Here is a 21,360-nt window from a genome sequence, read left to right as displayed (position 1 = left end):
GATGAATCCTACTCCCGCCATACCTGGGTGGCCTCTAGATGCTCCATCTTTGTTCATTTTAATCCAAACCGGCTCTAGATGGCACCAACCTACCTGAATGGTTGCAATCGTCTTGGGTATGTTTATTGTAATTCTGGAAGGCGGTTCCCCCGGGAGAACTGTTGGGGAACTCTGTTTTGCCCATTCAAATTCTTGTTGTTGTGCTGAAGACCTTGCCAGGATGTCTGTATGAGTGGATTGCTCCTGCTTGAACACGAGATCATTTCTTGACGTCCATAATGACCATAGTAGAATACAACATGCAATTATTAAAGATGTATTGCCTTGTGTTTGTAGTATTTGTGAAATGGTTGTTTGAGGGTTTAAGGAAATTGGTTGGTTGTTACCTAGGGATCGGTTAGTTGATATGCGGTTAGATAGGCTAGTCCAAGCGGACATAGCCACCGAGCAATGTCTAAGAATGGGGTTGAGTTGTTTCTGGTTCGGAATTGCATCTGGGGGAAATGTTGGAAGTGGAGAGGTTGACGTGATGTAGCATAGACAAGGGTGGAAAACCTTCATTTATAGCTTTCCACAAGAAAAACTGAATTTTGGGATGACAAGGTGAGGTCCATAAAAATTTGGTTGTTGGGAGGGGGTTTGGGTGTACGAGGTTATCTTGCTGTGTGAAACAATTATACCCCGATGCGGTTGTGTATTTTCCTGATTTAGAGTGTGGCCAAATTATTTTATCTGGAATGCTGTCAGGAGGAATGTGTATATTTAGAATGTGTTGGATGATATTAGGTGGAAGAAAGGGCACCATAATGAAGTTGCCTTCTCTTGGGATAGATTATGGAAGATGAAATTGCCACCTAAAATATAATACTTTTTGTGGAGATGTTTACATGATGGTTTACCAACTAGAGATAGATTTATCAGATATTTGAACAATGATGAATCTGCTTGTCCTCTGAGTGGTAATCACGATGAATCTATGAATCATCTTTTTATTGATTGTGATTTAGCTAAAAGAATTTGGTTTGGCATGGATAACAATGTTGATGCTGCAATGAATAATATAAATTTGCTTGATTGAATACATCAAACGTTCAGGTCACCTAATTTCTGTGACAATGCTTCACAGGCAAGATTCGGGTTTGTATCATACATTCTTTGGTACATCTGGAAACTTAGATGTTCTATTGTTTTTGATAAAAAACATTCAGACAGATGAAATTTATTTCTTTTTTGCGGCAATTTATAAATGACCGTGAAACATCTATTTTACCAACATGGCAACACACATGTCGTAATAATGGAGACTTTGCTGAGATCAGATGAAGTCCTCCTAATAATAACTTTGTGAAAATCAACTTTGATATCTCCTTTATAAATAGTTGTATACCAAGTGATTTTGGTCTAATAATGAGGAATTGTGCAGGCAAATTTGAAGGAGCAAAAGGAGAAAGGATTCAAGTAGTTGATGAAGAGAAAGGGGAAGCTCTGGCTGCTCTTGAAGGCATTAAATGGGAAATGGAACAAGGAATAAAGAATTTAGTTTTAGAAGACGATAATAAGAATATAGTTAGCGCCATAAATGGCAATTCAAACTACATCAACTGGACCACAAACTGTGTAGTCCAAAATTGTATTTTCCTTTTAAGAACCTTTGATAACATCATTTAATTGGGGTCCTGGGAAATAATTAGGGGTCCCTAGATACAGGACAAAAAAAGTCATGAAATAGTAATTGGTGGTCACCCCTTATCCCGAATTTTTTTAAATAACTAAAATACCCCAGATCACTAATGGTAACTAAGTAAATTAAATATTAATTAGTTTAGTTAAATTAATTTAATCAGTGTGGTTAGATCAAAATAAGATTTTAGAGATGTTGTCGATTAGTTGATACCACCATTGACGACTCAAACCTGCAACTTTTTCAGGTTATGAAAAATCGTCATGGTAATATGATAAATCCTGACGATTCTAACAATGGTCGTCACCCGAAAATTTTACACATAAACAACACTCAAATTCCAAATGACGACTCCTTTCATTTTCAGTTTTAGAAAATTGACGACCCCATAGAGTAACTTTCATTTTTTGCGAAAGTTGACGACCCCATAGAGTAATTTTCATTTTTTGGTAAAGTGGACGACTCCTGTCATTATAAATGCACAACCATCTCAACATCTTCTAACATAACGACTCTAGTATGAACTATGAATGATCGTTCAAAGTTCATTCAAACTACTTAAATGAGACCCTCTCTTTTAATTGCTCTGGCAATTCCTTATTTGCTTGTTCTCTCGAGTAATTATAAGTCATGTATAGGGCTGCACAAAACCGAACCATAACCGAAAACCGAAACTGGAATTGAAAAATTTTAACCGAACCGAACCATAACCATATTCCTATGGTTCATTAATGGTTGTCAGTTTCAGATAACCGACAGTATCAGTTTCGGTTTAGGTTTTGAAATAAAACTGAACCAATAACCAATTGGTTAACCGATTAATAGTGACGATAGGATTAAATGATTTTAGGCCGTGGATGGGGATATTTAACCCTAATAACTTACATGAGTTACATCACTCGGCTCGACTGAGTCTTCTCTTCTTTTGTAGATATTATCAGAAAGCTCTTCCACAGTTCCACTTCCAAATCAACCGACCGTGCAGCTGTGCTTATGATTTGTAAAGGAAATTGGTTCAGGAAGCTCTTTCTCGTGATTCTTCTGGTGCTGTTCAATCCAACTTCTCTTTGATTACTCCTACTTCTGGTGTCTTCCAGGTTTGATTTCTTTTTGAAACTTTGTAAATCAACTATGCATAACTGCGTAACTTATTATGCATAACTGCTTATGCAGTAAAATCAACTATGCATAACTGCGTAACTTATCATGCATAACTGGTTATGCAGTAAAAACAACTATGCATAACTGCGTAACTTATCATGCATAACTTGTTATGCAGTAAAAGCAAACATGCTGAACTCCGTAATTTATCATGCATAACTGGTTATGCAGTAAAAGCAAACATGCTGAACTGCATAACTTATCATGCATAACTGGTTATGCAGTAAAAGCAAACATGCTGAACTGCATAACTTATCATGCATAACTGGTTATGCAGTAAAATCAACTATGCAGAACTGCATAACTTATCATGCATAACTGGTTATGCAGTAAAATCAACTATGCATAACTGCATAACTTATTATGCATAACTGCTTATTCCAGTAAAAGGATCATCCTCAATTCCAGCTAAACGAATGCTTATTGTTTAGTGCTTCTCTACCATAGCGGTTGCTAATCTTGATGTTCTTAGTTACATTGTCATTATGTACCATTGCACTGATCATGATTGAGAAATTCATATTTAACTCGAGTTTGTGTACGTGCAGGTTACCATTACAACCTCCTGTGGAATACCCAATTTCTACACATGCAAAGTGTATTCACTGTAACAAACTATTTCCTGTCGACCCTTTTAGGAATGAGATCTCTATGTTGATTTTTCATCTAAAGATGTGTAGTCAGTTATGATTACGATTTTTTGATGTTATTTCGTTTTTGTTATTAAGGAGAAACTAGACTCTTTAAAATTTAATGTTTCTATCAATATGTATTGGAAGTTGGAACATTTGATGTATTTGAAACTTGAGTGACATGTTCAGAAAAATTTGCCCGTCATTTTTCTGAGACTGACAGATATGAAAAATTTCAGTGACTTAGCTGGTTAACCAAAAACTGAATGGTTTTATACAAAACCGAGTTGGAACCGAACCGAGCAAAACCGAACTACCTTAATGGTTTCATTGGCGGTTTCGGTTTAATTTTATCCAAAAACCGATGAAAACCGAACCATGTGCAGTCCTAGTCATGTATGGGTGGTGGGTGAACGAGAGTAAGTTGATGACCCATTTCAGCTTTGGAAACTTTTTTTTGAAATACCCCTTTCATATTTGGGACAAAGAAGTTGTTTATTTTTCATATAGAGTCGTTAACTTTTAAAAAGTGGTCGTTCGCAAAGAATCGTCATACGTTTCTATATTACGGTAACGACTTTAATCTGAAGTAAAAAAAAAAGAAAAATCAGAGTTTGGGTCGTCATCTCCTTCCTCATATACCTTAACGATTTTTCAAAATCTCTACATTCATATGATCTTTAGGTTTTAGGATTTTCGGGTTGACGACCTTTCAACTATAACTGATTTTTTTTTCTTCGTGTCGTTAATGGAAGAGAAGAAAGTTGAGAGAGAGGGAGAGGGGAGAAGAAGAGACTCCGATTATTATTGTTAAAAGATGAAAATGAAATGGAGGCTTAGGGTTAAGGATAAATAAAATTTTAAGTTTTATTATTAATGAAGGACAAAACAATATTTTTACTGTATTTTGGAACCCCCTAAAATAAATGGAGTGGGTATAAATTTGGCGAGGCCCCCAATTATTTTTCGGGCCCCCAATCAAGCGTTGTTTGATACTAATTTGTCTTGTGATTTTGTTAAAAGATAGATAAACTCCGTAGCTGATACATTGGCTAAGCATTTTAGAGCCAATGATAATGGTCTCTAGTACAGAGTCCCTCCCAATTTCCTTTTAGCAGATTTAGCGAAGGATTCTTCTATGCAACTCTTAAAAGAGAGATAAACTCTGCAGCAGATTTAGCAAAGGATTCTTCTAGATAAAAAGAATTTTTATTAAAAGAGAAAAAGTTATCTTCCTTGTGATATCTCTTCTTTTTATTTGAGGTATAGGGAAGGGACGCCCACCATAGTGCTTGGCCTTAATATTTAATTTATCGAAACAAACCCCGTTTCCTCACTCTGTCCTTGAAAACACCCCAAAATCCTAATGCAGTTTGTTTATTTGGAAAGTATAGATGAACGGAAGAGAGAGTATCGTGGTGGGCACCGTGGGCATTGTGTGAGAGAGAGGTGGGCACCGTGGGCATTGTGTATCACAGCTGTTTTTTATTTTAGTGAAGAATTTACTGAAACAAACCCCCCATTTCCTCTCTCCCCCTGTCATTCAAAACACAACAAAATCCTCATACATTAACAAAAACCTCATATTCATGTTCAATCACCAGTTAATATAAAGGGAAACTCTATCAAAGGGGTTCTAGCTAGAGAAAAAGAGAGGGTCTATTCTATTGAGCGCTGTAAAACCCTTTTCCTGTAAGTTTCTTCCACTTCTGGGTCTGTTCTTTTTTTTTTGGGGAATTGGTCAAACTGTCCCCAAACTAATAACCGACATACTAATCTATACCCGTTATTTTAAAACTTTCTAAACTATCCTTGCCGTCAAAATTTCCGAGAGAATTTTTGACATCTGTTGAGTCTCCTATGAAAACACTAAATAGTCGTAAAAAAAATGCTACGTGGACATAGCTTTTATATTAAATGGACGCATGTACCCTCACAACTCCTTCTTCCCATTTTCGTAAGACATTTTCTTCGGTTCCTTCTTCTTCCCCCACTTTCTTCACAGTTCTTGCTTCTTCCCCACTTATTAGCTCATCAAAGGACGATCTGTAGTAGTGGGAATGAAAATACCCTCACAACTCCTTCTTCTTCCCATTTTCTTCCCATTTTCTTCACAGTTCCTTCTTCTTCCCCACTTTCTTCACAATTCCTTGTTCTTCTCCACTTATTTGCTCATGAATCCACTAACTGTAGTAGTGGGAACGAAAATTCCAGATGCTAAATCCCACGTATTATCCACTAATTCAGTTTCTAACCCATTTCCCCATTTCCTATTATCAATTCTTTCCCCCAAATTTCTTCCTTATAAATTAGGGATTGTTTGTGAATTTTTTAGAAACTCGATTTTGTCATCCGCAAGCAGTGGTGCTGAAAATGGTGGAGAAAAAAACCATTGAAATTCAATTAAGGTATTAAATCCAAATTTATACCTTCATATGTATGTTTATTTTAGTGACTTTTTCTTTGGTTTAGTGTGTTTTTTGATTTATTATATACTCAAATAGGTTGTTGGTGTTGTTGATTTATATGTCTGTATGTGCATCTGTTGGTTTATTAGCATTCATGTTTGGATTCTCTGATGGAAATTGTCGAAATCTTCTTACTTTTTTTTTTTTGCATGTTCATGTGAATTCTTACTGTGTACTTGGAACGTATCTGATGTCGTTATTTTTATGATTTTATTGATCATAACTAAAGGAGTTCAACACCAAAGAAGTTAGCTAAAGCATCAGCAGAGCCAAATGTTACTCCAAGACTTATTTCTAAAGCTACGAATAATCTGAATTCAAGTTCTAGAAATGTTGTCCTAGATTTTGGTGATGATCCTAAGCCAACACAGCCAACTCAAGCAAGTGGTGGTGATAATTTACATGTGGGAGGCAGTCAAGGAATTGTTGATCTTCAAAATGATGTGGAACAAGCTCGTTTCTGGACAAAAGCTTCAAAAAAAGTCATTAATTTAGAGGAAGCTTTTAAGGCAATGCAGGAGTCAGTTTGTAATTTGGACAATTGGGGAGAGGACGAATGTCATCCTGAAGATGCACCATGGACTCAACCACTTTTATATAGTGAGAGTGAAGATGCTAAGGAGTGGTCTGAGTTCTGTAATAACTTTAAGGAAGTTGGTCCTGGTGGTCCTTCTGTGCGAGGTGACCGATATGAATTTGGTGACCAAGAAGGCAGTAGTGAAGGTTATGTGTTTGAACTTATGATTTATATTTTATCTTGATTTTTTTGATGTATTTAACTAATAATGGTTGGCTTGCAGACGATGGATACGAGCAGTTGTTGGAGACGGACGATGAAGCTGAAGGTAATGTCAATGAACTTAGGTCCTGTAGCAAGTGCAAACAAACTGGTCACAACAAAACTACTTGTGGGGGTGGCGCAGTTGGTTTAAATCTGAAGGCAAAGAGACTTAGAACTGAGGTAGATGGTCAGACTTTCACAAGCATTAACTATAATCACGGTCAAAGCCGCACTGGAAAACGTAAGAATAATGGCAACAACAACATTAATCTTGCTGAATCTTCACAACCTGGAGGATCACTAGTTGATTAATGGGGAAAGCGTTTATCATTAGTTTCAGTTTTTATTCATTAGGACTTCGTAAGACTTCTGTTTGTTGCATGTTTTATTTGGTTGTTTTAAGATTTCTGTTAGAGGGTCTTGGGGAGTTTTTTTTCCGCTTTTTCTCGATCAATCCCTTTTTTCGGAATTAGGTTTTGTATTTTTCTTATCTCATTATTTAGTATCTTCATATCAAAACTACTTGTTTTAGAATATGTCTATCTACTTTTATTTACAATTACTTTTATTTACAATTTTCAACTGAGTTCGGTTCATAAACAGTCTTAAGGTTGTTTAAAAGATATCTGAAGACAGTGACTAAGAACAGGTTGGTTATCTTAAGGTTCTAGAGATTACTTTATGAAATTGAATTTAGGGGTCTTGTGGTCTTTTTCTGCCTAGCACTTATTAACACGTGGATAAAAAAGACTATTGTTGGTATGGAAGGAGGAAAACGGAAAGGAGGATGGACGGAAAAGGTGATTTAAGGATATTTTCCAAAATTGGCAATATAACGGGATAAAAATAAAAATATTTAAAATAAATGGGGGCATATCAATTAATGACCCTTTTTTTTTTTTAATTTACTTCTTGTTCAGGCATTTGGGTTTTTAATTTTTTGTTTTTGAATGATTTTCCAATTCTGGGTACTCCTTATTTTCTTGATTAGAGTTCAGATTCTATCTTCATTATCAAATTTTGGTCTGGGGATTCTGTCATTAATTTCATAAATACGGAGTAATTTGTTTTTTTCTCTCAAAAATCTTTTACATTAATTTGTTGATTTTCTTCCTTGGGGTGTTTGGTTTGCTATTCTTCTCATTTTCCATGTTGCATTGTGGTGTTGTTGTTGTTAGTGGGGTTATCTTAAAGTTGTTGTTTGATCTTCTTGTTAACTGTTGGTGATTCAAGATGAGAGGATCAATGGGAAACCACTCACCAAATCCCATGGAGCACAGGCTAAGGTTATCTGGATGAATCTAAGTTTCTGATTTCGTGTGATTTCAATTGTAAATTCAATTTTGGTTGTTGGGTTGTTTTAAATTTATTCTTTTTTTGTTGGCATTGCTTGTATGCGAATCCTACACAAGTTTGAGGTTAGTTGGGTTTTCGAGGGATAGTAGGTAGAAAAGTGCAATTTATTAGTAGTTTAACTTGATCATTGAATCTGGATTCTGGACCAATTGTTGTTTACAGAGTGCCCAAGAGGAAAGAATTCAAATGTGTATTAGTATGATATCATCTCCATCTCATGTTCCAGGCACTTTCTCATGAATCATGAAACCCCGTTACCCATGAATTATCAGGAGGGTATCTATTATTGTCATAAATGCAAAATATGTTAGAGCTTCTGATCCGATACTTGATTGGTTAGGATTTGAGGAAAGTTTTTTTTTTGCATTTGGATATGTTTGAAAACAAAAGGACGATTACCGTTTGATTGACTCATATGGTTATTGGAATTTTTGTATCTCAGTTAAGTACTTGAGTGTATTTCGTCACCAGATGGAGAATGAGATTTACTAGTTAAGTGGAGGCACTGAGGTGCAGGATCTTCATTAGGTGTAGTGGGGAAAGTGGGATGAGATTGGGTTCAAAATCAGTAAGTTTACTTCATTGTTGGATACTTGTCCCGAAGCATGTAAACAGTAAAACTATCATTTGAGGGGGATGGAGGCATACCTTACAAACCATATTAAGTTATTAACATATGAATCTTCAATCTTGATGTGTTCTCCACAATTATTCGGTAGAGTAATTTGGTTTCTTAGTAATCTGAAGAATCGTCAACAAACTCTTTTATTGGTTCTCTAAATCCAATAGAGTGTATATTGAACAGGTGGTTTTTCCATGTTCATACAAAAACTTCTGCTGACCTCGCTCCTTTGCTTATTCTATTGCATATGCTTTACCAACCAAAGGGAAAAGTAAGAAAAAAGTATAAACTAATTTGTGTTTGACATACTTTCTGTTTCAGTGAGGATTCAAACAATAAGAGAAGGTTCCTAAGAAGTAAAAGTTCTAAAGAAGTTGAGAAGCCATATCAGACATATACACAAGAGAAAAGTTCAAAATGGAAAGTTTCTACACTGAAGCTTGTCCTGTTGATTATTATGTGCGGCCACGCGGGACCTTCCTAACACTTCTCCACTCTCCGACGGTGTCCCACAAGGAACAAGATTCGAGGCAAGTGTCTATTTATCATCCTTACTTGCAACATTTTTGACCCTAAGTTTTGGTATCTCAGACATTTCATTCCATCCCATCCCCGGGATTTACCAATATCTCGTTTTAATGTACAAATGTCAACACTTGTTGAGTGTCACTTGACATGACGCCATGGAGCTGAGAAAGTCCAGTATAGATCACCTAGACCGGAAGACTATTAATCACATATGTTTCGATCATCTCATTATGTTCCAGATTAGAATGTTTAAAATCATCCATTATGTTAAGACTATCAACACTTACTGCATGTCTGCTGCTTGCGTGCACATGTTCAACTCTGGCTTACCGCATTGCCTGATACCATTTTAAATCTTTAGAAATTGCTATCTACAGAATCAGTACATACAGAAGATCCTTTATTTAGTTATTCCCCTAATAACTGCCTAATAAATGCTTTTCAATTGCAGACCAAGCTTTGTGGTGTTGCACATAAAACATGGTGGAAGGTTCACGATGCGATGCCAGAAAACTTGCAGAAATCAAAGCAAAGGCAGGGTTTTGAGTGGGATTGCAGGGAAGGAGAAAGGAAATTATACTAATAGACATTGGAACATAACGGTGACAGATGAAAGACTAAAGACCTGTTTTGAAGATTTCTGCTTTTTGCGGAAGTTTGCTATGGCACTGAGGAGAGACAAACTGGACAGATGATAAATCACCAACTACTTTTCTCACTGTGCCTGCGGTTACTCAAACTGCTTTCCCTAGTTTGTAAGTACTAGTTTTTTGTTACTGATCCTTTATACCAATTTTCTTTCTGATTTCTTATGTTGGAAAATTCAAAAATGTCATCAGTTCAGCTCCATTACTTCACAGTAAACACGATATATCAAAATGGGTTCCGATTCTTTTCATCTGTTTTATGAACCTAAACTGTAGCCATTTCAGTTACTATAGCTTCACACAGATTTTTTTTTTTTTTTTTTGGAGTTTGTGTGCAGATATTGAGAATGAAGCTTTGACTATCAATGGGTTGCTTGGTTTAAAGATTTTTTGCATGTATTTGAGAACCATGTTGCATTACGAACTTGGTTGATTGTTTCTGTTGTCGTGGTTGTTGTTGTAATGATTTTTGGTTTTGAAATGTGGGTTTGTTTGTAATGCGATTGATCTCCACGAAGATGATGGAATTGGTGATGTGTGAAAAGAGAGTTGAAAAAGTTAAGTTACTCTCTAGCAAATGTTGCTAGATGGCTTCTGGTTTGGTAAGAATAAAAATCTTGAATTTAAAGATTAAAGTTAGGTCAAGTAGTTATTGTGGGTGGGAGCAAATCTTAATGTGTCATCAAAAGAAATTGCCACTTCGGTATGAAATGTAGGTATAGTTTTACATTTTTGACCGCATTGAGGTATATACGAAATGGTTTGCTTTGCTCTTGATTTTAGCCAAATGTCATGGGAAAATAAAATTCAGTAGATGCGGTTTCTGACTGAAATATATGCCTTTGTAAGCCTTGTCTTATGTCCTTGGTTCCGTGATTTCCCACCGGTAGACTTGAGGGATCTCCGTGTGGGTTCATGAGGCCGCAACTGGTTCCCAAAACTCGTGCTTCCACTCTTACTAGACAAAATTCAGGATCGGTCTAAGATTATGCTATCATTTATGTTTCTCACTGGTACTTTCAAAAGAACTACTTATACAGAGGTGGTGAAGGTTGTCAACTAGAAGAGCTAATTCCAATTCTCAATGCTTTCCTTTGGGTGTTATGTTTTTACTTGCAAAAATATTTCCATCCCATGCAGTGCCTACATCTTCCTTTTCAGTTGAAGCGAACTTTCACCAGGGCTCTATTCTATCATACCACATCTACCATCTCATCACCTAATTCTTTCACACAAATCTTCCCCTGGTACCAAAAAAAACTCAGAAATTATATATTGTATGGTTTAATTAAAAATTAATCACTTCCTTCAGCGTGGCCCTCTTCTTCTTCCAAACGATGTGCTCCCAAAATAGGAGTTGATTTGCTCAAATATTTTTAAGCCGTTTCGAACGCTTCTGAAGATTCTGTTGCCGGACACCATCGCCAGTAACCTAAAACTCCCAGAAAACAACCAAGAACGACCATTAAATCCGAGATAAACATCTTTAAAAGAGGAGATAAAACCACCAAATTGGTGTAGATATCTTACCAAACTAAAACAACTAACTAGAAAGTAAAAAAGGGTGAAGAAGCTCATACCCGGCCCAAAACGGACCAGATCTGAGTAGTGAGGGCCTGCCGGCAATAGAAACTTTTCGCTTGTTCAAGGAGGGAGAGAGATGACGAAATTGTGAATCAACAGATTCTCGTTCACTAAACTAGAAAACATCTTCTTAACTTCAGCAAATTTTATGCAGTTTAGTTAAGGTATTTAGAATTTCGGTGAATAATAACTGACCGAAGTCAAATGGGTTACAAACCTTAAGGTTAATATAGACTATAATATCCTAATCAAACGTTCTAAAATCATAATCTGATTGAAAATGAGAAGAGAAACATGCAGCTAGCAGATGACATAGATAGGTACAACAAGTTATAACTAGTGATTTTGGTCATTAACATTCTATAAATACTATACACCAAAATGATAATATCACGTAAGTAGTGAATCACTTACAGGATCAAGCACATTATATTTTTGATTCTCATTCTCCACACCAGATGCCCTAGCAGAAGATCCTCCCCAAGAACTTTTAGGTAGCAGAGAATAAAGCTAGCAGATGACAAAGATAGGCACAACAAGTTATAACTGGTGATTTTGGCCAAATACCAAAATGATAATATTACACAAGTAGTGAATCACTTACAGCATCAAGCAAACAAGTTCCTAGATTCCCATTCCCCACACCGTATGCCCTATGAGAAGATCCGTCCTCAGATCCTTCAGGTATGAGTGGATTTGTTGGAACATAAATCACCCTCAACTCGAATTCCTCATCAACCTTCCCACTTTCATCCTCAAACTACAGAAAGAATAAACGTCAGAATAAGAATCAAATCACTCAGGACTACTCTTAGAAAATCAAACACGGAATATTTACCATTTCAGGTGTAATGTCTTCCCTTGTTGCACCTTTTGGTGCTATAAAGCTCAGTAAGAGCAGCGCATCTTCGAAATGCATGTCCCGTGGTGCTTCCTTTGCGGTCAAATTTACTAAACATAAAAGAAAAAGAAGAAGAAATAATCTATGATCAAAACAGATCTCATATGACAATAACTTAACGAACACAATAGAGCTAACAGTTATGCAATTGAAACTTAAACTTTATTGTTTAAGAGACAGAATTTTACAATGTTTTCCTTTTAGGTATTCTCTGCCCTAGGTGTCGTATCTTTCTTCCTGAATTCTCTTTCTCATATTCTTCTACTACTCTCCTCTTACCTGATCTATGGATTAGAAATTTAGAACTACTTCTATACTAGTAGAGATTCTAAATAATCAAAACTCCCCGTTGTCATCTCCTAAACCAACGATAGGCCTGTAAACTCAATGAATGAATCAAGAATCACCTTCAATGTGGCAAGTTGTTCCAGGTAATACAATTCCTCTATTTGGATTAGCACGATAAATTTTCCCATTCCCATTCGTCCCTTGAACCTTCAGACATACCAAAAACAAACAGTTAAACAAGATGAAGAAACAAAGAAAAACAATAAAAAAAAGAGACAAATAAGAGAAACTCACATTGAAAGCAACATATTCATCGGTTTTGTTAGTTAATTGCTGAACAAACGAAATCTGCTTTTTCAATTGGACTACCAGAAATTCATTAAATCAAACCAAAATTAGTAGTAATCTAGGGAAAACAATTAACAAAATCACAATGACAACAAAACAAAAAGAAAGAGAAAGAAGAAGAGACTTACCTGAAAATCTATACTTTGCTGGTTTAATACTTAAGAAATCTAGTAGAACAAACAATTAACAAAATCAAACTCACAAAACGAAAAAGAAAAACGAAACACAAAAAAGAGAAAGAAGAAGAGGCTTACTTGATAAGTTAGGCTCTACTGGTTCAACAAATAGTTTCCCATCTAGGGGAAACAATTGACAAAATCAAAATCAAAATCACAAAAGAAAAAGAAAAGAAAAAAAAGAGAGAGAAGAAGAAAAAAAGACTTGCCGACTGTCATACTCACAATAACCTTTTTCAAAGTTACGCGCGGTTGGGGTTTTGGCCTGCTATGGACTTTTTTTTTCCCTGTAACAGTGGTCTTGACATCCATTTGGCCGGTTCCTATGGGGTGTTGAACCCACCCATTTTCCATGCTAGTTGGTCTGGCAAACTGGCCGCGCCACTATAAAAAAAGAGTTAAGCGATCGAGTTTTTATTGTTTGAATGATTTTAAATCTTCAACGACTCTTTCTCTATCGCTATAAAAATGTGACATTCAAACACACAAATTACATTAAATTTTTTACATAAAAAATTCTATCTTTTCTTACAAAATGGCAAAGTTTGAATCACAACTTGGCTTGGTTACCCAACTTGATTTTTCGGGAGTGGTGCTTGAAGCCGTTGTTAGTAAGATATGTGACGGTTATAAAGAAATAGGTAAAAATCAAAGAAGTCTATAAGTCTATAAGTTTTGAATATTCACCAAATCAAACCCCCAACTAAGAAAAGACAAAGAAAAGTTCAAGACAAGGAAAATTGAAGGCAAAGAAAAAGATAAACAAAGGAAATTCCGTTTATGAGCGCATTGATTGGAAGTTTGGTGAAATGAAAAAGATAAACAAAACGAAGAACATTGTCCCAATTTTTTTTTAAGTCTTTATTGTTAAGTTTATATAGATTAATGAAAGAGGAGGCACTAATGTAAATTGAAATTTGAAAATTAGATTATCAAACTTAATGAAAGATGCACTAGTTACATTGATAATAACTTCAAAGTAAACTTCGATAATTTTAAATCTTGATGCATCGTACAAATGTTATTTTTAATTTGATTTTTTTCTGTTGCTTTTACGCGTGAATTTTTTATTTTACTTAAGATATATTTTATTTTTGTCGGTGAAGATTTTTTTTTTTCTATTACTAGTTTCTCACCCGTGCGATGCACGGGTTTTTTTCTTGTTGGATTCCCTTGTTACAAAAATATTAGTTAATCAGTATGTGCGACACTCCTGTTGCAAACAAAATATCAATAAGCTAATATATGAGTTGCTATGCAAGAAAATAAAATGAACCGAAAAATGGCTAAAACAAATGTAAGTTCTAAAGAAAACAAATATTAGAGTTGATAGCTTTGTTTCCTACATTTTTCTTATGTAACTAATCCAGGCCCTGTACAATACGTTTACGTCGCTCTGCAAGAAACCCAAATTGTTGGGGTATTACATAAAAACTCAAACTTTACCTTGACACAATACATACAATACCCACTAATTTATTATGGGCCACTCATCGGTGTAATCCAATACTTCGTATAAATTGAAGTGTGTGTATTCATATAAGTGATCGAGTGAGTGTACGCATGCATATGTATGTTGGAATTATATGATGAACCCCCAAATGATCAATACCTCTCCTTCGTAACGTCATTCTTGATAGAGCATAAATTTCCACAGAAAGAATGCAATTCTTAAGTAGAATAGAGTTTAACCAGTTAACTGATCTATAAAAAAATGAGTCCTCATTCTCCATACTCGCGGCACAGAAAGCGTGATGCAGATCACCTGATTTCTACTCCACCATCGAGTCCTCTTCACCAGTCTGTAACTGGATGTTTCTTAGCTCGTGACATAATTCCAGCAAATCTATTGAGTCAGATAGATGACGTGAGAGAAAATGATTTTCCGAACACCTTCAGTTTTCATGCAACTTGGGGATGCTTCCTTCATTGAAAAAATCCTGGAAATCCTAGGATACATATCTTTTAAAATGTAAAAAATGTCAACTTTTTTGATTTCAATCTAACTTTTAGTTCGATATATTAACACCAAGAAAGATTCATAATGTAAAAGAAGTGCCTAGATTAGGTACACTCCAACCCACTATCGTTTTAAAAACTTGATGCCAATCAAGACCTTATTTTTTAAAGTTGCAATTAAGATATTAGATATATTTTAATATCCTCTGAAATAGAATTATCTATGTGTTCTCTTTGTTGATTCTTACCGTGTTATGCATGAAAAGGTATCAAAAAATATTATAAATGGGACACGTAATACCCAAGAACCATTCATGTTCCACCTGAACACCATAGACCTACAAATGGAGTGGCTCACTTAATCATGTGCTTATTCATTTCTTATTTTATCAATATTAAATGCACTACATTTTTTCAAGACTTTTCGGAAAAAAATCTGAAGTCAAAATTGTTTTTGATCGGTCCTGAACGGATAAAGGGCCCAATGAATTTAGAATGGAAATTCGGGAATCCCTTTTCGTTATTTTTTTTTATCTCACCGTAAATATATTTAACCGTTGAATGGACCCATTTGAGAACAATTAGATGATCAAAGGTTGGGGATTCCTTATTTCGATTTACCAAAGCACGAATAGTTCCTTGATGATTTTTGACCAATAACACCCGTTGTTGGTTCGACATACCAGGTTGCACAATTACAGATAAATGCCAAGGTGGAGATCGATTTCAGTATCCCAAAAGATTACACTGTTGGATGTAAAGATTTGCAATTCGATGTCATCATTTTTTCATAACGAAATCTATACGTCCCAATCGCTTAGGATGATCTTTGATTTGACGTGGCTTCGCCCGGCCCGATGCATGATAATTACCTTCTTTTAACAAAATTGACATATAACCTTCCTTTTGTCTCTTTTCTCTCTCTCTTAGTTGCATAGAAGTTCAAACTTTATAGGTCAAGTATAATGCTCCTGTTTCCCTTGACTCATTGAGCATCAATTAGGGTAAAATATATCTTTGGCTGCTGCTGATGTCAAGGTTTTCTAACCGTTAGATTATCTTTTTCAATTCACAGATCATAAGGTTTGATTGATTTCATGTTTTTTTATTTTTCTTGACAAAACTGGCATGCAACTCGTCGATGAGAATTTTTGATCTGGCTCATCCCGTCCCGTCGCATTAAACTTTCGCCAACCATCAGACTTGCGAAGGTAGAGGTTTGAATCCCTAAGGAGTTAAGGATATAATGAAGACAACTATTCCAAACCGTAAAAGGAAATAAAAATGGTTTAGCATCAATGCTAAAAAGCACTATATTATATAAACTCATTGTCCATTTGTTTTGAGATGGGCCCAAACTTCATGTTAAATATCATATGAACTGGTTTCAAAGCAGAAGTCCAGGCACCTAATTAATTCCCATATTTATCACCTGGGAAGTGGCAATAATACATACACAGGAAACCAAAATGAAATTACAGTAGTTTGCCTTGCTATTTCTGGGAACATTACACAATAAAAATTGGAATATTTGAGGATGAATGGTTTCTATACATAAATCAGAGTTTGTTTCTAGGAATAGTTGTATGCTTAACGCATACATATGCATCATAGCTTGACCTGAGAGAAACTTACTCAGCGTAGGGGCGCAGGAATGCTTCATTCATTTTCTCGCTATTTTCCCCGTTACACCGTTAAACAACTTCGGATCTGCAGCCCTCCAAGATTAGTTTACTGGAGTACTAAACGGATCCTCCATTATTTCAGAAGTCATAGACCATGCAAGAAAGAAACCAAACAAAAATAAAACACCCAACAATATTGACCTGCGGGTCTTGCATACTTCAGAACCCAGAGTAGCACATGTTACATACTCAACTAAAGTGGTAATCCGAGGAGGAAGCAGTAGTGCAGGAACAACAACTGTTGTCAATGTAGCGGTTTTGTAGTGCCCAACTTCACCATCGCATACACTTAATATAACACCGATACCGTTAGCAACTTGTCCATCTTGGATCGAGTTGATGGCATAAGCTGTGGATGCTTTACGGATTTATTGGAACAAAGTACAGTCCTAAAATTAAATGAGAAGCTTCACATATCAACAAAAGTGATACATGGAAACTTAAAATCTAATGAAATGAAAAACTATTATTGGTTGTTACTCTAACAGAGAGCTTTTACATATGAGGTACTATCCAAGCTGGTTGCATGACTTGAACAGAGAATGCATAAACTCATCCCAGCAACTTTTAAATTTTAATGAAATGAAAAACTCTCCAAGTTGTTTTTCCAATTCTATCCCATCCACCATTTCTAGATGCATGCATTCATTCACCCGAATCAAAATCTCAAAAATGATAAATGAAGAAATGCAAAAATTCCAAAGAGGAAAAGTGTACTTACTGGATCTGGGGTCTTACTTGGCATTTTTCTGAATACCGTACGTCCATACCTTTCATTTATGGTCGCCATAAGAAATCATAATTATTTCAGCTTAGTATTGCCCTTTACGCTGAAGCTAACCTCGATAGTCATTAGTCAATACTAATAATCTACAATCATAAATAGTTTAAAAGAGAGACGTAGATTTCTCAGATAAATGAATTGCAAACTAAGTTCACACGGTTGATCCAATCCCAAAGGCGACCATGACCATATTAAGCAAAACATTAACTTGCAAAGGTTGACTCTAGAAACCCATCCATAAGAAAAAACACAAAAATTATGATCCAAATGCTTAAAAATTGTGATGCAACATGTTTCTTCGAATAACGTTAATAACGAATACAAGGCTATATCTATAATTAAAATGAAAAGACAAATCAGTTGCCACTATAACACTACTGCAAATATAGAAACCTCCAATAAACATCGAAGGTATTGTGACTTTCCACAAAAAATAAAAAAAAATGTTCCATTTAATAAGTTTTAAAGTTTAAACTATGCCATCTTAATTTCTTAAATAATACCACTCACGCTTCTGGTGCTCACAAACTCAGAGATATTGGCAGCAACCACTATCATAACCATTATAGCAGTATACATAGAGATGGAATAGGTAAACACCCCAAATTTATAACAGAAAAGAAAAACACAAACCAACCCAAACTACTTTTGTACCTTTTAAGTTTGGAATAATATCGAATCGTTAATTTGCCTCAAAACTCTCTCCCATTTTGTACCTTTTGTATATAATACTTTTGTTTTCATGTCTACACCAGCAAAACTCTTTTTGTTTTTTCAACCGTGGAACATCTACATGATCAAACTTGAGTTTCGAGAGATTCGAGCATCAACTGCAAAACCAATCAGGACAAAATCAATAAGAAAGTTCATATGGCTATAATTCTCAAAGAACCAACAGCGGAAGAAAGAAAACCGAGCGAAAATTCTCAATTCTAAGATTATAAACGAATAGTTCACCTACTTCTGCACCAAAACCCATGAGGAGAGCATTAGGAAACATCTGTATTAACGGAAACACAGTAAGGATTTTGCTTACATCAAGGTGTTATACTTATTATCGTGGTTTAGAATCAGAAATATACACTAACCCAATGGTTCTGTAAATAACGGGGAAAAGCCAATTGAACATACAATAAAGTCCAGAAGCCATGGATTAAAGTCCAGAAGCCATGGATTAAAGAGCAAAGATTATAAAGGTAGCTATGGATAAGTCAAAAGCCAAAAGAGACTGCATTAATCACTTCCTCTATGTTCTATTTCCCTTTATTGGTACCCACCTTAATATACTTCTAATAAGTGGAGCTTTTAGTGAAGGAGAACCAATCACCAAAAGAGACTGTATAAAACAAAAGTTTGAAAACATAACTTAGATACTGCACGAAAATCATGAGTAACTTCTTACATTTTTAACTCACAAAATTGGTTAAAAAGACCAAAATCAATAATTTCTGGGTGAAATTGACAGTTAGATTTTGATATTGTTTAAATGGACAAAAATGTAAAAATAAGCAGGATGTAACCAGTTTCATCGTGCCCATTTTCAAATATTTTTTCTTATTTTTAATTTACACAGGATGTATCCAGTTTCATCCTTGCTATTTTTTAAATTTAAGCTAGGATAAAACCAGTTTCATCCTTAGTATTATTTTTTTGACCATTTCACCCAAACTATTTTTTACTCGCCCATTTGAACCGTGATTTAAAAATATTTGGACAAATGACCCATTTTCCGTTTTGAACTCAACTGAAAGGGTCTAACAACACCACCCAATATTTCGCTTAGCAATCTGTATGGACTACTCCAATATACTTTGCTAGAGAATCAACTAGACAGTCAGACTTAATCTAGACTAAAGTATATCGAGGAGTTAATATCTCTCTCTTGTTTTGATTTACTCGAGCTAATAGAAATCAGCGAGTCTTTAATCAAACACAAGGAATAACTTGGATGGTACCAAAGACCAATATCCAAGGATCAATCAATGACAATCAACAACCAAAAGTTGGATCACTCTAATTGATGATCTAACGCACAACCTGTATTATTTTAATTATAAATATAAAACAATATAATGCGGAAATTGAAATAGCACAGACACCAGAAATTTTGTTAACGAGGAAACCGCAAATGCAGAAAAACCTCGGGACCTAGTCCATATTTAACACACACTGTATTAAGCCGCTACAGACACTAGCCTACTCCAAGCTAACTTCGGACTGGACTGTAGTTGAACCCCAATCAATCGCCCACTGATCCAAGGTATAGTTATGCTCCTACGCCTCTGATCCCAACAGGATACTGCACACTACGACCCTAAATCGCAGGCTTTGACAATAAACAAATATGTCTCACACAGACAAGTCTATCAAAGGATCAATCTATCTCCCACAGATAAAACCTAAAGGTTTTGTTCCGTCTTTTGATAATAATCAAGGTGAACAGGAACCAATTGATAATCCGATCTTATATTCCCGAAGAACAGCCTAGAGTTATCAATCACCTCACAACAATCTTAATCGTATGGTAGCGAAACAAAATGTTGGAATCACAAACAATGAGACGAAGATGTTTGTGACTACTTTTTATATCTTGCCTATTCTCAAGTCAATCAATCTGATTGTAATCGTACGATTGAAGATGTAAGATCAGATCACACAACTACGATAAAAGTAGTATCGATCTGCTTCACAATCCCAATGAAGTCTTTAAGTCATTAACCTGGTTTTAGAAGAAGAAAACCAAAGGTTAAAGGAGAATCGAATCTATCACGCAAACTAGTATCACACGTGAAGTGTGGGGATTAGTTTTGTACAATACTAGATGTCTCCTTTATATAGTCTTTCAAAACAGGGTTTTGCCTTGGTCATAAAGAAAACAATATCCACCGTTAGATGAAAACCTGATTTAGATTTAAGCTAATATTTCTCAACCGTTAGATCGAAAACTTAGCTTGTTACACACACTTGACAATGCACGCTTCTAGGTTTGTTAACCGTACCCAAACGTATGCACTTGTTGGTTCAGTAATAGTTAACCAAAAGGTTAGCCATATGAGCATTTCATATCAACCATGTTCTTCTTCACCATAACTAGTTCAAATGACTTCAAATGAACTAGTTAGAGAGTTGTTCAATTGCAAGGAAATCTTATGTACTACACAAGACACAATTGAAGCAAAGATGATTTGATTCACTTGAATCGGTTCATGAACTTTTATAGCCACGGTTTGCAAATAACATTCCTTAGTCTTTTAAGTTTAAGTTCAGAAATCATCTTCAGATATATAACCTTCTTAAGTTCGCAGACTAGGTTCGCGGACTTAAGAAAACGTGCAGAGTTTACAAACTCCAACAGAAAATCTCGGCAGAAGACCTTCCGCCGGTTCGCGGACTGGGTTCGCGGACGCAGCTAGTTCGTCAACTCCAGCAGAATTTCTAGGGATGAGAAGTTCGGCAGTTCGTGGACTGAGTTCGCTGACTTGGCAAAGCCATTCTTCCGCTTTCTCTTGATCAACAAAGTTCGCAAACTTTGGTTCAAGGAATAGGACTTATACATAAATGTGTTTCCACAACAATGCTTATGTCCATCATTGGTTATGTAATCTAAACTCTCATTTAAATCATTGAAACATTCTTAGAGGACGTTATATAGTTGTTACACCATTTCTCGTCAAAACAATTTTCAAAGTGATTGAAACATATAATGACTTTCGTCACTAGGTAAAGATCAACTTGATCGAAGCGAAAATCTTACCAACA

The 21,360-nt window shown here is 35.5% G+C and overlaps 2 protein-coding genes across 2 annotated transcripts; one reads left to right on the top strand and one right to left on the bottom strand.

The window, feature by feature from the left end:
- The first annotated feature begins 1,407 nt into the window (after positions 1 to 1,407).
- On the top strand, positions 1,408 to 7,063 carry LOC113291091. Its single transcript, XM_026540664.1, has 5 exons — positions 1,408 to 1,566; positions 2,701 to 2,778; positions 4,847 to 4,923; positions 6,172 to 6,665; positions 6,743 to 7,063. The coding sequence occupies exons 1-5, from the start codon at positions 1,408 to 1,410 to the stop codon at positions 7,033 to 7,035; spliced, it is 1,101 nt and encodes a 366-aa protein (XP_026396449.1). The 3' UTR covers positions 7,036 to 7,063.
- Positions 7,064 to 10,862: 3,799 nt separating this feature from the next.
- LOC113285885 (vesicle-associated protein 1-1-like) lies at positions 10,863 to 13,377 on the bottom strand. The gene is made up of 8 exons (XM_026534626.1): positions 13,252 to 13,377; positions 13,126 to 13,164; positions 12,944 to 13,014; positions 12,769 to 12,856; positions 12,299 to 12,411; positions 12,065 to 12,220; positions 11,875 to 11,970; positions 10,863 to 11,308 (listed from the first exon to the last, which is right to left on the bottom strand). The coding sequence occupies exons 5-8, from the start codon at positions 12,377 to 12,379 to the stop codon at positions 11,243 to 11,245; spliced, it is 399 nt and encodes a 132-aa protein (XP_026390411.1). The 5' UTR covers positions 12,380 to 12,411; positions 12,769 to 12,856; positions 12,944 to 13,014; positions 13,126 to 13,164; positions 13,252 to 13,377; the 3' UTR covers positions 10,863 to 11,242.
- Positions 13,378 to 21,360: the final 7,983 nt, after the last annotated feature.

The sequence above is a fragment of the Papaver somniferum genome, chromosome 6 (genome assembly GCF_003573695.1).
Source record: "Papaver somniferum cultivar HN1 chromosome 6, ASM357369v1, whole genome shotgun sequence".
Lineage (NCBI taxonomy): Eukaryota > Viridiplantae > Streptophyta > Magnoliopsida > Ranunculales > Papaveraceae > Papaver > Papaver somniferum.
Note: the sequence above shows the minus strand (reverse complement) of the source record. Positions and strands in the feature narration are given on the sequence as shown.

Excerpts from the sequence above, each read along its gene's own strand:
- LOC113291091 (XM_026540664.1), top strand. The coding sequence starts at position 1,408 with ATGAGGAATTGTGCAGGCAAATTTGAAGGAGCAAAAGGAGAAAGGATT. Across the intron at positions 4,924-6,171 it reads GGGCATTGTGTGAGAGAGAG|GAGTTCAACACCAAAGAAGT; the intron begins GTGGGCACCGTG and ends TCATAACTAAAG. Across the intron at positions 6,666-6,742 it reads CCAAGAAGGCAGTAGTGAAG|ACGATGGATACGAGCAGTTG; the intron begins GTTATGTGTTTG and ends GTTGGCTTGCAG.
- LOC113285885 (XM_026534626.1), bottom strand. The coding sequence starts at position 12,379 with ATGCATTTCGAAGATGCGCTGCTCTTACTGAGCTTTATAGCACCAAAA. Across the intron at positions 12,221-12,298 it reads AAGACATTACACCTGAAATG|TTTGAGGATGAAAGTGGGAA; the intron begins GTAAATATTCCG and ends TTCTTTCTGTAG. Across the intron at positions 11,309-11,874 it reads AATATAATGTGCTTGATCCT|GTTACTGGCGATGGTGTCCG; the intron begins GTAAGTGATTCA and ends TGGGAGTTTTAG.